The sequence below is a fragment of the Histomonas meleagridis genome (genome assembly GCF_020186115.1).
Source record: "Histomonas meleagridis strain 2922-C6/04-10x chromosome Unknown contig_6, whole genome shotgun sequence".
Taxonomy (NCBI): domain Eukaryota; phylum Parabasalia; order Tritrichomonadida; family Dientamoebidae; genus Histomonas; species Histomonas meleagridis.
Window position 1 is genome coordinate 666,481 of NW_027150902.1, and position 15,768 is coordinate 682,248.

At 31.6% G+C, this 15,768-nt stretch overlaps 9 protein-coding genes across 9 annotated transcripts; 7 read left to right on the forward strand and 2 right to left on the reverse strand.

The window, feature by feature from the left end:
* Positions 1-206: 206 nt before the first annotated feature.
* GO595_008048 (Ubiquitin carboxyl-terminal hydrolase 5) lies at positions 207-428 on the forward strand (the record flags this gene model as incomplete). The annotated part of the gene is made up of 1 exon (XM_067921579.1): positions 207-428. The coding sequence occupies one exon, from the start codon at positions 207-209 to the stop codon at positions 426-428; it is 222 nt and encodes a 73-aa protein (XP_067771882.1).
* Positions 429-727: 299 nt separating this feature from the next.
* GO595_008049 (Adenosine kinase) lies at positions 728-1,828 on the forward strand (the record flags this gene model as incomplete). The annotated part of the gene is made up of 1 exon (XM_067921581.1): positions 728-1,828. One exon carries the CDS (start codon positions 728-730, stop codon positions 1,826-1,828), a length of 1,101 nt encoding a protein of 366 aa, XP_067771883.1.
* A 393-nt stretch (positions 1,829-2,221) lies between these two features.
* Positions 2,222-2,629, forward strand: GO595_008050 (nuclear transport factor 2 family protein; the record flags this gene model as incomplete). Its single annotated transcript, XM_067921582.1, has 1 exon — positions 2,222-2,629. The coding sequence occupies one exon, from the start codon at positions 2,222-2,224 to the stop codon at positions 2,627-2,629; it is 408 nt and encodes a 135-aa protein (XP_067771884.1).
* A 203-nt stretch (positions 2,630-2,832) lies between these two features.
* On the reverse strand, positions 2,833-3,825 carry GO595_008051 (glycoprotein endo-alpha-1,2-mannosidase-like; the record flags this gene model as incomplete). The annotated part of the gene is made up of 1 exon (XM_067921583.1): positions 2,833-3,825. One exon carries the CDS (start codon positions 3,823-3,825, stop codon positions 2,833-2,835), a length of 993 nt encoding a protein of 330 aa, XP_067771885.1.
* Positions 3,826-4,738: 913 nt separating this feature from the next.
* Positions 4,739-5,638, forward strand: GO595_008052 (Myb-like DNA-binding domain containing protein; the record flags this gene model as incomplete). The annotated part of the gene is made up of 1 exon (XM_067921584.1): positions 4,739-5,638. The coding sequence occupies one exon, from the start codon at positions 4,739-4,741 to the stop codon at positions 5,636-5,638; it is 900 nt and encodes a 299-aa protein (XP_067771886.1).
* A 1,065-nt stretch (positions 5,639-6,703) lies between these two features.
* Positions 6,704-8,239, forward strand: GO595_008053 (AGC family protein kinase; the record flags this gene model as incomplete). Its single annotated transcript, XM_067921585.1, has 2 exons — positions 6,704-7,013; positions 7,143-8,239. The coding sequence occupies 2 exons, from the start codon at positions 6,704-6,706 to the stop codon at positions 8,237-8,239; spliced, it is 1,407 nt and encodes a 468-aa protein (XP_067771887.1).
* Positions 8,240-9,179: 940 nt separating this feature from the next.
* Positions 9,180-10,568, reverse strand: GO595_008054 (TrpB-like pyridoxal phosphate-dependent enzyme; the record flags this gene model as incomplete). The annotated part of the gene is made up of 1 exon (XM_067921586.1): positions 9,180-10,568. The coding sequence occupies one exon, from the start codon at positions 10,566-10,568 to the stop codon at positions 9,180-9,182; it is 1,389 nt and encodes a 462-aa protein (XP_067771888.1).
* A 1,624-nt stretch (positions 10,569-12,192) lies between these two features.
* On the forward strand, positions 12,193-12,894 carry GO595_008055 (uncharacterized protein; the record flags this gene model as incomplete). Its single annotated transcript, XM_067921587.1, has 1 exon — positions 12,193-12,894. The coding sequence occupies one exon, from the start codon at positions 12,193-12,195 to the stop codon at positions 12,892-12,894; it is 702 nt and encodes a 233-aa protein (XP_067771889.1).
* A 1,293-nt stretch (positions 12,895-14,187) lies between these two features.
* On the forward strand, positions 14,188-15,345 carry GO595_008056 (Kelch motif family protein; the record flags this gene model as incomplete). Its single annotated transcript, XM_067921588.1, has 1 exon — positions 14,188-15,345. The coding sequence occupies one exon, from the start codon at positions 14,188-14,190 to the stop codon at positions 15,343-15,345; it is 1,158 nt and encodes a 385-aa protein (XP_067771890.1).
* Between the last annotated feature and the right edge of the window lie 423 nt (positions 15,346-15,768).

The following is a 15,768-nucleotide window of genomic DNA, read 5'->3' on the forward strand; positions in this document are numbered from 1 at the left end:
TTTCTTTCTTTTTCTTCCTACCATTTTCCCTTTACGTTTTCATATTTTGGAAAATTCCATCAACACCAGTTTTTCCTCCAATCAATGACAAACACGTTCTCACAATTCTAATTCTTGTTATAGCGTTCCATAATTTCCCTTACTCATTAATACCATTTGTTCCAGCAATAATTGGAAATGTAATGTTTTCATATGACATTTTCAAAATGAAGAAATGTTTGCAAGAAAAAGTTAGCCAAAGCGAAGATACTGGTTCAAGAGATGATAATGATGTAAATATCAATGATAATGATGAGTTGATTAATCCAGAAGCAATAAACGCAATTACTGAAATGGGATTTACTCGTGCCCAAGCAGAGGAAGCTCTCAGGAACAATAATGGTAATATTGAAAGAGCTGTTGCATCTCTTTTACCCTCATCTTTGTGAATTTAAAATACTTTAATTTAACTTTAAATATAATTTTTTGTTTAAGATAAACAAATTAATATAAAAATATTATTTTGAGAAAATTAAATTATTTGCAATTACAAAACATTGTAAAACATTGTGATGTTTAAACAGATATATTAATTTCTCTTTTTCTCCTTTTGGGATTTGTTCATGTTATTCTTAACTTTGGGAATTTTATGAATGAGAAGCAATAAAACCCTCCAAATAACCGCCACTTTTTTCTCCAGGTCACACTTTCACTATCAAAAAGTGGTACCGGGCCACACATTTTTTGAATGCTAACAGTTTGCCTGAGGCCAAGCATCATTGAAAAAGTGAATAGAGAAAATCACCTCACAATAATGATTTTAGCATTCTGCAACCCACTCATTGATGCAACAGTTGAAGTTGAAGAAGCTTACTTGCATAAATGGGATTTGAAGAATGATGATGCCATTTTAGCAGATTCACGTTATCAACCATTAATCAATGAAACAGTAAACAATAAAAATTCATATATGACATGTGGAGGAGCATGCCAAAACACACTTGTGATGAGTCAATGGATGATGCAAAAAGAAGGTAAAACAGCAATTGTTGGTGCAGTTGGAAATGATTCTAATCAAGAAGTTCTTCGTAGTATCATGAACAAATCTGGTGTTCAATGTTTATATCAAACAATAGAAAAAGAATATACAGGTTGTAGTGCTATTTTAGTATGTAATGGTAATCGATCAATTGTTGCATCTGTAGCAGCATCAGGCAATTTTGAATTTGATCGATGGGATACACCTGAAGTATTAGAAGCATTAGAAAATGCTAAAGTTGTATTGATGAGTACTTTTTTCTTACGTTCATCAGATCGGACTGGATTAGCTGTAGCAGCTGAATGTTGTCATCGTAATATCCCTCTTGCAATCAGTTTGTCATCACCAACTGCTATTGATTCCGAAGCATGGCCATCACTTCGTGAATTATTTAGAGTTTCAAGCATTGTTTTTGGTAACAATACTGAAATCATATGTTTGGCCAAGAAATTAAATCTTGTAGAAAATGATGTTCCTGAAGAATCAGTTGATGTTCGGAACATCATTGAAAAACTTTCAGATTATGGAAACCCAAGAAACAAAAGAATTATAATATCGACAATGGGTAAGGAACCAACCATCGGATGTGAAAGTGGTTCGAAACCAATTGAAGTTAAGACCATTTCTGTTTCTTCAGATAAAATTGTTGATACAAATGGTGCTGGTGATTCTTTCGCCGGAGGTTTCTTGGCTTATTACATCAAAGGCGAATCATTACAGAAATGTATTGAAGCTGGAAATTATTGCGCTTCTTGTAATATTCAAGAAAGAGGTTGTAGTGTTCCTAAATATCTTCCGTCATTTAAATAAAATACTAATACAAATAAATTTGCTGTGTTTGGCCTTGTTGTGAAACAAAAAATCATTTCAAGCAAACTTTGAAGCGGTTATTTATCACGATTAAAAATCTATCAATTTTCATATCAGCAAAACCGTTAATTATTAACGTTCGACTTCAGAAAATATTGAACAGTTTACAAATGGCATACCGACATGAATATCTTTAAAATGGTTGCCAAGATAATCATCATTGAAGTAAAAAAGATGATTTTTTCATCAGTTAATTAAAAATTTTAAGTGTAAAGAAAAAAACAAATAAATTATCGAAGAATCCCCAAAAAAGACGTTAAGTCACTTGACTTTGATCCGCTGACAAAAAATCCGGTCATCATTGGTTAAATAAACAACACATCATTTTTTCGAATGACTGGAAGAAATATGGAAGAAGCAATTCGTGATCGCCTTGTTAATGGTTTCAAGAACTGGAATGGTGGCTATGATGGCTGGTTAGAATGGTGCAATACATTATACGAACCAGACGCACACTACAATGTATATGGTCATCGCTTGACATTACAAGAATACAAGGATATGATGGGTAAACTTTTCCAACATTACACCATGGAACTTGGTGATTTTGATAACATGCTTATCAAAGATGACTGGGCTGCTATAAGATACAGTGTTAAGGTCAAGAACCTTGATACAAATGAAGAAATTTTGCAACATACTATGGAATTTGTCAACTTCAAAGATAATCCAGATCCTATCGGTGTTCGCGTTGTTGAGGGTTGGGCCTTATCAGATAGCCCTCTTTCCGCTAAGCATTAAACAGCAATAATTTAAAAAGTTTTTTTATCTCAAATAACGGTCTCTGATCAGACAGAATAACGGTATTAACCGCTATGATTCAATGCTTTTGAATGTATCCGTCAAAAGTGAAATCTTTTCACCAAAAATAAACTTTGATGAAGCACTTTATAAAACATTTCGTCCCAAAAAAACAATCTATGCAATATTTATTAAATCAATTTTTAATTCATTTCTTTATACTTTTTCACCCATTTCTTTGTTCGCTCAATATATTCATTTGCATCGCCATTTTGGCACCAATTCCTTTCATTAAATTCGAACCCTTTTTTGTTAATTGCGGTTTCTATCTGTGTTCCTTCCATCCAATTATTGAATGAGTTGACAATGATTACCTTTGGAGATGTTTCAATCGCAGCATTCCACATCCGGTCATAGTATAATCCGTTCTCGCGGCTTCTGGTTGCTTCATGATTCCATACGTCAACTTTCTCATTATCATATCCAGGACCAACAGTCGGGAAAAAAGAAATGTTTCGCTCTTGGGAATCGGTTACAAGTGATTTCCAATGCGATATATTCGAACAATATGTAAATGACTCAGATGCAAAATATGAATAAACTGAATCAAATCCTGTTTCAAGTGCATCTCCAATATGGTTTTGGGTGACAACAGAACCAATGAAGTAAAAGTTAAAGCCTTTGTTATGAGATTCGGATATCGAATGATATAAATAATTTATCTCATGAGGATCATATATAAGGACAACAGGGTTTCCATGAATGTGAAGATAAGATGGATGGTGTGCGTATTTGGAATATAGATATTGAAAGTCTTCAAATATGGTTTGATTTGATCGACCATCATATTGTGGAATTTGCACAGTTGCCGTAATTTGAAATTCACTAGCTGCGTCAAGAAGTATTTCAAGAGTTTTATCAGAAAATCCTGATGTGCTATTGTCATTATTAATAATACGTGATGGTGGTGACCACAAAAGAATAACTGAATCAACTCCACAACAATGCATTTGGTAAAGATGTTGACGAATAAGTGATGGATCATGTGAGGAGTATAAGCCCGCAGCAGGAAAAAGAGGAGATGGTAAGCGGCTTGGAAGCTCGTAATATTCATCGAAATACGAATTACGTTTAACTTTCCAGCCAACCCATCTTCCATCAATTGGAATATTACCATAAGATCCGCTGTAAATCATCCATACTTTAGGTGAATCACAATAAAATGTCCTTTTGACTTTAATTGGATACCTAAATTTCACTCCAAATATTAATATAGCAGAAAAGATTATTATAAAACAGCTTACAAATTCTTGTTTTGACCTTATGGTGAATGAACTTTTTTGTAATGCATTCAAATTAATTTGAAGACGTTTAAACTTGAAGTTTTCTAGAAAATTTGAAAATAAAGAATTATTCAATTAATTATTACTTGACGAAACTATTATTGATACCTAAGATAAAAGCGATTTTATAACTAATTTGGTGTTTATTTAAATTATATGATACAACACTTATATTGGCAACTAGAGAAGGTTACATAAAAATAGTTAAATTACTTCTTGAAAGAAAAGGATTTGATATTAATGATAAAGATATTTATTTGTTTTATTTGAAATTCATTTTAATAATTTTATATTTTAAAATAATATTTGGAAATTATTTAATTTGTTTCTCTCAACAGTTGTGAAAGCATCATCATATTTTTCTGTATACAGAAAATCTTGAAATTTATTTCTTGAATAATAAGGGAATTTACATTAACAGATAAACAGATGGTTGTTTAATTAACTTACAATAAGACTGAAATGAAATTGAGGTAATAAAATGAAATTTTTCCAGCACTGACTTTTTTTGTTTATCAGAAACCACCATTCGAAGACGTTTACAGTATCCTAATATACAAAAAGTTAGCTGAATCGGGCTTCATAACAGAAAAATAAACGTTCTCGAAAATTAAATAAACGATCATTATTGATTTAAAAAGTTTTATGGCTTTATTCAAATGAATTACTAAACGGCCAGACAAACGATCTCCTTAAATTTAATCTTATTTTATCAAAAAGTTTGAATTGTTCAATTTTCAGATTATGCCGTTTACCATTTTTTCCCATGTCTTCTAAAGAAAAATCAGCGCTAGCACCAACACGTGTTCGCCATAAAGTAAGCAACAAATCAAAAAGCACCAAATGGACTCAGGAAGAGGATGAGACACTTCTTAGGATGGTCTCTCAAACTGGTAATAAAAATTGGAATGAATTATGTAACTATTTCCCTAATAAAACGTCTCAACAAATTGCAGAACGTTGGGAAAAGGTGGTGGACCCAACTCTAATAAAAGGAAATTGGACTCGTCAAGAAGATGAAATAATTATCGAATTTGTAAAAGAACATGGAAAAAAGAACTGGACAAAGCTAGCAGAAAAACTTCCTGGAAGGATTGGAAAGCAATGCAGAGAGAGATGGAGGAATCATCTTGACCCAGATGTAAATCATGAACCATGGACAGAAGAAGAAGATGAGATTCTCATAAAAATGCATGATCAACTTGGAAACCAATGGGTTAAAATTGCAGAGCAACTTCATGGAAGAAGTGATAATGCTGTTAAAAACAGATGGAACTCAACATTAAAGAAGAAAATCGAATATCAAAAATCAGGGACACCTCGTCCTAGAAGAGGTCGTCCATCAAGGAAGAATGTACCCAAATCTGCTGATGATTTACCTAAACCTCCAAAACTCATGGATGTTATTCCAGAGATTAAAGAAACAGCACAAACCCCAACGGCCTTAGCTACACCTTTCTTTTTGCTTGGATCTCCTTTTGCCTCTATTACAAAATCCCCATATAATATTGGAATTTTCTCTCCAACAAAAGATGCATTACAATTCTCACCTAGAAACACAAAAGATTTTGAACCATTTGGGATGCAATCTATTGGTTTGTTTTCACCAATACTTAATGACAGAAAAGAAGAATCATGTCTTGAATCTCCATTATTCAAGAAATAAGGGCTTCTTCTTAAGGTTCATTTTTATCAATTTTATTTTAAAAATTGCATTTTCGAAATTTATGTAATATGCTTTTTTAATCGGCACGTTTTATTTTGTCTGTATAAAAATTGATAAACTATTCAAAACTTTGGAAATGAAAATTTTACAATTCGCTGTCCATTGAAAAATTATATTCTGTCAAATACAAACAACATGAAACAAAGAAGAATTAGTGATGATAGAACTATTGCTCACATTGTCTCGTTCGATAACCTTTCACTGCTTGAATCACAAAGTGCTCAATTTTTTACTTGTAATTATTACCAAAAATTTCATTTACAGTTAAAAGGATTTTATACAGTCTTGAGTACTTTCAATCCAACGCCTTCAACTCAAATAACAGATTCAGAAAGCTTAACGATTCATCAACAGATAAAAGATATGTTAAATAGCATATTAAATTGTTCTTATGGAGAATTATTCATTGTAATAAATTCCGCTATTAATATTTTGACTTCGTTTCAAGAGGATCAATTAATTTCAAGATCAGTTCGCTCGGTTTGTCTTAAGTTAAATCAAAATTTACTTAACTTATCAAAGCTATTAAGCAGTTTACTTTGTAAAAGACCTTTCATTGATGACACACAAAAAATCCTTCAACGTCAAGGCTCTCAAAAAAGAATTAAAAAACGAAATTTAGGACATAAAGTTGATTTAGTTGTTTGTCGACTTTGCGATCAACATATTCCAATTGAACTTTTCCAAGAGCATACAAAATGGTGTGCAAAAGCGTGTGAATATGAGAACAAAATTTCCAAAAGACAAAGATTATTTAATTCTGTCCAAAATGAACTTAATGAAAACTTCTTAAACACAAAATGGCCTGGCGACAAAGCAAGTGCTATCATTCGCGAGCTTCCAATTCTACAAGTTTCATTAATTATTGAAAGAGTATTTCATATTCAATCATCAGATATTAATGCAGTAAATGAACTCGAATTTCTGGTCGGACTTCTCTCGAGGATTCCAATGGAGATATTAAATGCCGATTGTTTAGCATTGTATCAAAAAATCAAATTTGCGATGATAAAGCTTCGGAAAAATTTCATTGCTCTAAAAGAAGCACAAGAAGTTCTACGTCGTACAAGGATCTCTGGTGACATGAATACTGCAATTAAGAAGCCACTTAACATCAGCGATTTTGATATCCTCAAACGTATCTCTTGTGGTGCCTTTGCGCGTGTTTACCTTGCGAAAAAGAAAATCACTGATGATATATATGCCATCAAAGTTTTACCCAAGAATGATGTCATTCAAAAGAACCAAGTAAAACGCGTTATAGTCGAACGCGATATTTTACTTCAACATAACAATCCTTACATAATTAATTTCTGTATGTTTTTTGATAATCTTTTTTTTTCTTTTATTTTTTTATGTGCCACTTTTGTATAAACAACACAAAAGCGGTGGAATTTTTAAAAGAAAAAAAAAAGATTATAATTATTTAAACTCTAACACATAGATTATTCAATTGTAGGAACACGTAATCTTTATTTAGTCACAGAATATCTTCCTGGAGGCGACTTATACTCGTTACTTCAGCATGTTGGCTGTCTTAGTGAAGCCCATACAAAGACTTACATCTTCCAAATTGCCAAAGCGTTACAATATTTACATTCTAATGGTATCATTCATCGTGACATTAAACCCGATAATGTTCTCATTTCCAAAGATGGCTCATTAAAACTTACAGACTTTGGTTTATCATATAGCGGCATCTTTGATCGACAAATGGCTAAAGATGAGCACTTAACGCAAAGTGATTCCGTAGTCGGCACTCCCGATTACATTGCGCCCGAAATAGTCCTTAATAAACAACATTCATTCGGCGTCGATTGGTGGTCATTAGGCGTATTAACATATGAAATGTTAATAGGGATACCGCCATTCCATGACAGCGTTGAGCAGAACGTCTTTAAGAAGATCACGTCGTGTACATATGAGTTCCCTGACGACATTGAGTTATCTAATGAAGCGATTGACTTCATTAGTAAACTTTTGACTTTAGATCCTAAGAAAAGATTAGGGTCGAAAGATAGTAACGAAGTGTTTAATCACCCATTCCTTGCCGGTATAAACGAGAATAATTTGGAGCCGCCTTTTATACCAGAGCTCGATTCAATAGAAGATACAACGTATTTCTTGGAGAGATATATGTTCAGAGAAAATGATGACTCTGATATATTGTTCGATATTAATGAGTCGTTCCAAAAACCTCAGAACGAAAGCTCAATGAGAGTTAATATGATGTTACCACATTCATTGCCATCGAATTATAAGTCGTCGTCAATTAAGTTTCTGTTTTCTGGTGTATCAAACCAAAATAATGAGCCGCAAGAAAAAGAAGACGAAATGGAAAAGTTTAGATCAATATCAATTGCAATGTTACAAAACGCAAATGATAACGCATTGAAAAAGAATTTAAGAGAATTCGGAATAGCGAATATGGTAAGAAGTAGAAATAATTCAATGTCAGAAAAAAGAAGAAAAAATCAAAACAGAGCAAGGAAAATTAATTTCATGTTAATTTCAAAAGATGACTCATTCATACCAAAATAAGTTGTTTTAAAAACATATTATATAATATTTATTAGTAAAAATCGTTTGTGTAAAAACATTTTGACAATTTCCTTCAGCGGCGTTTAAGTTCAGTTCAAACTTTTTCAAATACCAATTTTCAATTAGCTAATTTTTTTTAATATTTTTTATTTATTACACATATCTTTATATCTTTTAAGTTCTTCTTTTGGTATGTATTGCAGAAAATATAGAATCTTTTTGCTATGAATAATTTTTGATTCAAGCATTTCATTTTCATTCATTTTTTCAAGAAGATAATTTGCTTCTTGGTTATTAATTGTGAATAGAAATTGTGCGGAAATATTAATGATATTGCTCTGTGATATTATTTTAAATTTCTTTAAATATTCGAAACATAATTCTCAATACCTTTTGTAACAAAATATGAATAAGTAATTCTACAAATAATATAAAGGAATGAATATAAAAATTCTGTAGATAAGTAATTTAATGAAGATTCAACATTTTTCTTACTTAAATCAAATATAATTTTTTCAAGTTATTGTAATACTTGAAGATTTTCGATTTTAAAATGTAATTTCAAGATTTAGCTTCATTTAGGAATTCCCAAAGTAGATCTCTACTTTTTTTGATTTTATATTTAAAATTAATTGTTTAAAGCATCTATGATTTTATTTATCTTTGGATATAATTAAATTTATGGAAATCACTGGAAAGAATAAAAAAACAAATAAAAGAATAACTTTTTGTATCAATAAACCGTCGAATACGTTTATTTAACGATTGGCAAATGTGAAAAACCTTCCATCTTTTCTGCTGTACTCATTAATTTATAATTCCTTAAATGCCTACAGATCCAAAAAATACCATAGCTTCACAAATGACATTTCTTTTCTTCGATTTGATGAAATTAAACTTTATCCATCCTTGAGAAAATCAACTCTATATTTATTTGACTTTATTCATTCATATTTCCAGGGATTTTTGGAATTCCGTCGAACCCTCGCTTTAGATCATCATCAGATGGTATGTAATCAGTCATTTCGCCATTGTTAAATTTTTCATATGCTACCATATCGAAATATCCTGTTCCTGTTAAGCCAAATAAAATTGTTTTATCTTCTCCTGTTTCTTTGCACTTCAAAGCCTCATCTATTGCAATCTTTATTGCGTGGCTACTCTCCGGCGCCGGTAAAATCCCTTCAACACGTGCGAATTGTTGAGCAGCCTTAAATACTGAAGTTTGTTCCACGGCTACTGCTTCTATGTATCCGTCGTGGTACAACTGTGAGATTACTGGGCTCATTCCGTGATATCTTAAACCGCCTGCATGATTTGCTGATGGTATGAACCCACTTCCAAGTGTATACATCTTTGCAAGTGGGCAAACATTCCCCGTGTCGCAGAAGTCGTAAGCGAACACGCCCCTTGTGAGGCTCGGGCATGACGCAGGCTCAACAGCAATGAAACGATAGTCTGCCACTCCTCTCAATTTTTCCCCCATGAAAGGGGAAATTAAACCGCCGAGATTTGATCCACCTCCTGCGCAACCAATGATGATGTCTGGTTTAATGCCATATTTATCCATTGCAATTTTGGCCTCAACTCCAATGATGGATTGATGGAGGAGGACTTGGTTTAAAACACTTCCAAGAACATATCGATAACCTTCAGTGGACGTTGCAACTTCAACTGCTTCAGATATTGCACACCCAAGGCTACCAGTGGTATTGGGATGTTCTGATAAAATCTTACGACCAATGTTCGTGTTTTCAGATGGTGATGGCGTAACACTTGCACCATATGTACGCATGACTTCCCTACGGAATGGCTTTTGTTCGTAAGAGCATTTGACCATGAAAACTTTGCAATCAAGATCAAGATATGCACATGCCATTGATAATGCAGTTCCCCATTGACCTGCTCCTGTTTCAGTAGTAATGCCTTTTAGACCTTGCCCTTTTGCATAAAAGGCTTGAGCAATTGCAGAATTAAGTTTATGACTTCCACTTGTATTATTTCCTTCAAATTTGTAGTAAATCTTTGCTGGCGTTTGGAGTTTCTCTTCGAGGCAATACGCACGAACGAGAGGAGCAGGTCTATACATTTTGTAAAAATCAAGTATCTTCTTTGGTATATCAATATATCTATTTGTATCATCAAGTTCTTGTTCTACAAGTTCTGTGCAGAAAACATTACTGAGTTCTTCTCTTGTCATTTGTTTTAATGTTACAGGATTTAATAGTGGTGCTGGTTTATTCTTCATATCTGCACGAACGTTATACCATTGTTTTGGCATTTCATTTTCTTCAAGAAAAATCTTGTATGGTATCTCTTTTGCACTCATTATTTGTTTTTGTGACCAAACTATCGGATATTTCGGTTAGCAACCTTTTCAAAAGTGAAGAAAGGTCGGATTTTGAATGGAAATTGAACTGTTGTTAACCGATGAGGTGAAGTGGCTGAGTGCGCATTTTTCAAACATGAATATCTCATTAAAAGAATTACATATCATGAAATATTTTGTGATTTTAATTTCACATGTTTCTTTTGTGAATTATTTTATAATAAAAAAGTATGTTTTTGTGATATTTGATTGTAATTATGAAGAAATTACACCTTTTTCAAATTTTATGCTAAAAAAGCATAATCATAGTAATGTTGGCGTGTGTTGTTTTTATACTTTGATAAAAATAAATAAAATCAATCATATTTTCATTAAGAATCTTAATTCGTTGACATCATCATATGAAAAATACTTTTTGGCTTTGGTTCCTTTTTTTCTAATTTGTTCTCATAAATATATTTAAAGATATCATTTCGATGAAACATAATTGTTGTTTCAAATGTATCTTCAAATGATGAATGATTTTGTTCACACAAATGAATAATTTCTTAGTTTCCACCTGCAACTCCATATTTACCTGTGTTATTTACATTTGCATTGTTCATAAGTAAATATTTAAAACATTTCATTGATCCAAAGAATGCTGCATAATCAATTAGTGTAACATTTTCTTGATTAATAAAAGAGCATCTTTCATAAAGTGATGGCTCAATTGTTTTATTAAAATCAAAATTTGTTTGTGATGATATTTCTTGAAGTTTTTCCATTTCATCATTTCGGATTGATTCCTTCTTTAATATATTTCTTATGAAGTTTCCAATCATTCTTCGAAAGTTCTTCATAATGATCCAAAAAGTATTTTTCTATTGGATCATTTCCATTTGCTTGTTTAGGGTTTTCTTCTTTTGGTTTATAATGAGAAAAATATTTTGAATGAATATTTTTGGTAATATTTTTATCAATTAAATTTTGTTCAATTAGTTTCTCAATTTCTTAATTAATTAATTAATTATATAATCTGATTCTTGTGTATTGGCTGTATATATACGTTTGATTAAAATTGGAATTAGTTTATCGATATTTTGATTAATTTCTTCTTCTTTCTTTTGAAGTGTCTTTAAAAAATTTATGTAAATATCAAATACTTGCTTTTGTGATGAAAATGCATTATAAATTATGTTTATTATGATAAAATTAAATGAATTTGGAAAATTTGAATCGAATAATTCCAATACTTTTTTAACACCTGTAAGTTTTCTTCAGTTAAACCGATTATAGTTTTCGCAAGCACAATAGGAATTTCAAGCAGGATGATAATTTATTCAAATTATTATCTCCTGTGTTTATGGAAGCCGTATCATCATTAGGTACGTGATTAGTCATCATGTATACATTGAAAAAGTTATTATAGCTCGGAATCATTCTACATGAATATGGTTTGTGTACCTATAATTTTTAAAAAATCTTCCAGTGCCTAAAAAAACGACATAATAATGTTTGAACAATTGCCTGTATATCAGTTTTCTAATAAATTGTATAAAATCAGTGAAGAAGTAAAACCGTTTACTTTAATAGTTAACGTACATTTTTCATGGATAGGCATGAAAGAGATAAAGCTTTAAGAATGTTCGAATTGGATGCGCAAATGCCAAACTGGTCGCCTGAAGATGAGGTTGAACTTGTGACAAACGAGCTTAGTAATGTTTACATGCGAAAAGTTGACAATTTTATTTTTCAATCACGTAAAAGAAGATTAGATTCAAGACCTAATGCTAAACCCAAGGAAATTGATGAAGTTATTGTAAAGTCATTAGCAAGGCTTTGCAATTCAGTTGATGATATAATTTCGTTTGAGCATCAAGCACAAATAACAAAATTAAAAGCAACTTCACACAGCATTACTAGAAACGTAAGAGATATGAAAGCTAAACAATTAGCACGGAAAAAAATACTCGAAGAAACACAAGAAAGAACACGATTACGCCAAGACAAGATAAATCGCAAAACAGAAAAAAGAATACAAAAAGCAGCAGCAAATGCAATCGCGAAGAAACAGGACACTATAAAACCAAAAAAAGCTAACACAAATGATACAAATATTCTCACAATCGCTGAAATTGAATTTGATCGTATCATTAAACTTGAAGAAGACGAAACTAGAAAGTCACAGATGAAGAAAAGGATTGTTACAAAGGCCAAAGTTGAAGAAAACCGCAAAATGAAAAGAGATGATATTGTATCAAATCTGAGAAAATTAAGACAAGGAATGGACCGCCTTGACTCGGCAGCGGATGCATCGCTTCATAGACGGAATATTCGGAGATAATCAAATTGAAAAAATTTATTTGAATTTGATACAAATAAAATTGTTGAAGCAGTTCACTGGCATTGGAAAGTCAAGGTTTATGATCTTAGGCCTCCCGTTAGAGTTGGTTGATTTATCATGATTTCGAATTTGATTTGTTTCATCAAGCTAAAGTCGTTGCACAAATCTAAGGACAAATCAGCATCATATAAATTCGTGTGTATAAAGTATATACTGTGTATTTTTATTTTTTTATTTTTCGTTTTTTCATAATTATACGTTTGACTTAATAAGTTGAATAAGAAAATTTATATCAAAGAACAAAATGTTAAAAATAGTTGAACTTATTGCACTAAGATATTCCTAATTCTTCTGTCTTTCTTGTTAATTTTATTTTACTTTTCCATTGGTAAAAACTTTCACTAAATTATGATTTGCTGTTTATTTTTATTTTTGGTTATTTTTTGATACTGTGAAGAGTAAATATTCAATAGAATTTATGCAAAAGATATTTAATAACTATTTCCACACCTACCAGTTTTTTGTCTTGTGGTTGATGAATATTGTATTTTATAAATGAAAAGAAATTAAAATATTTTAAACACTAAAATTCTTATGGTAAAAGAATTAAAATTCTGATGTAAGATTCACTAAATTTAAGATTTAAACCTGGTGACATAAATCTATCGCAATTATGTAATAATACAATTCTGAAGTAATTACACTATATTGTTACTGAACTTAAGCCGCAATTCCCAAACTATTGTAGTAATCAATTCTTAAATGCAATGAATATTATACTTGAAAGCATTCATAAAATTAATAACGAATCTCGATATTACATTTGAAAATATATTTGATAGCGCAATATTATTATCAAAAAAATTGGGGTTACATTATCAGTTCAATTACGAGCGTTCTTGCGATTAACCACTCAGAAAAACACAATTTCATTCAATTCTATAATATACCATAGAAAAATTGATAACTCTTAACGTACAAAATTTTATGCTGGATAGAAATGATTTTTTCTCGATTAAAAAACATTCTATCTTAATGTTAACTTTACTAAAAATGAGCAAATCCTAAAAACCAAAATTTATTTCAAAAAAATATCATATAGTTATCTTAAATCAATGATGTTTTCTACTTTAATTTTGCTTCTCTACAGAATCATCATGGAAATTGAATTGATTTCGATCAGAGTTTTTTTGGGGTTTATATCAAAACTCGAATAATTGAGAGCCATAATTGACATAAACGTTTCCGATAGGAACTCCAATTTGGACTCTCTGACACTTTACGTTTAGTCGAATGGGACTCCAACCCAGTGTAACGCCTCAAATGAATTTTTTACCAAACCCTGACTACATTCAATTGGAAGATGAAACTGTATTACCTACAACAGGTGCCTCACCCATTTCGAAATGTCAAAATGTTTATAACAAAAAAATAGTCAAATCAGCATTTGAAGGTATCTGGTCTGTTACGACTCCGGATTCTAGTGGCCCTTGTTCACGTACAGGTAATTTTTATGTTTATGATAATTATTCACATACTGCATATATTGGTTATGGTTTATCAGGAAAGCACGAACCACTTTTTGATCTATGGGCATTAGATACGTTCACACGTAAATGGCGAGAAATTAAACTTACAGGCCTCAAATTAAGCGGTAGAATAGGATCAAGGTCATGTTTAATTGGGACACATTTAGTTATCTTTGGTGGCTATTCAGAACCAAATTATTTTGGAGATTTACACACAATAGATATAAACACAGGAGAAGTTCAACTTGTTGTAACAAAAGGACAACCGCCAACTCCACGGTCCACCCCAATAACCGCCATTTACAACAACAAATTCTATGTGTGGGGCGGTTTTAATGGCAACTGGCCCAACGAGCTCAATGTGCTCGATTTTTCGAATATGACATGGACCCAATACCCACAAGGAGCAGGTGGAAGAACAGCGGTTCCATCAGCTATAATCGGTAATAAATTATATAGTTATGGAGGATCAAAAAGTGGAGGAATGATCGAAATAGACTTTGATAACAACACTGTGAATGTTAGACAAACAATTGGCTCAGAGCCACCCAGTAATGTGATGGGCGCTGGAATGGTCAAAATCGAAAATTACCTAATTTACTTTGGCGGTAAGGCCAAAAACGAATATACTTTGATGTATGGATGTAACACAAAGAAGATGTGGTGGTTTCTATTTTATATATTACCAGATGGAGAATCTGTTACAGTCAATGATGGAAAGGTGAACGATATTGGTATCTTTATGGTGCCTAGAATTCATTCCTTTTCAGTTTGCTATGTTCCAGAGAAAAGGGAATTAGTCGCATTTTTGGGATATCCCACAAAGGATCCACCACAGCTATTTTTGGTCAACATTGGACAGGCTATGGGCGTTGTTCACCTACAGGATGACTTACTTTCCATGCTTAGTGATTACAAATAGATATATTTTAAAATGTGTTGATTTGTAATGTTCAGGAAATCGAAACAGATACAGAAAATAACGGAAATGGTAATGATAATAAAATTTTATGCTTAATTTGCTTCTTTTGTTCTCAAATATTTTGTTCAATTTGGCGTCTAATTCCTCTCAAATATAATTTATTTGAATGAAAATTGAATTTGCCAAAAAAAATTTCATGAAAATAGAGTTTCTTGAACTATGTTGGAAGATATAAATAATGCACTGACTTGAATTGTGTTTTTGGTTGCCAATAACAAATTTCTGATTTTAATTGACTCAAATTGAATTTTCATAAATTTCAAAAATTATTCTCAAACACGTCAATTTATTCCATTTTTTATTACTCAAAGAAAAATAAAAATTATTTCATCCAAATATTGTTTTATTTTGTTGCATTACAAA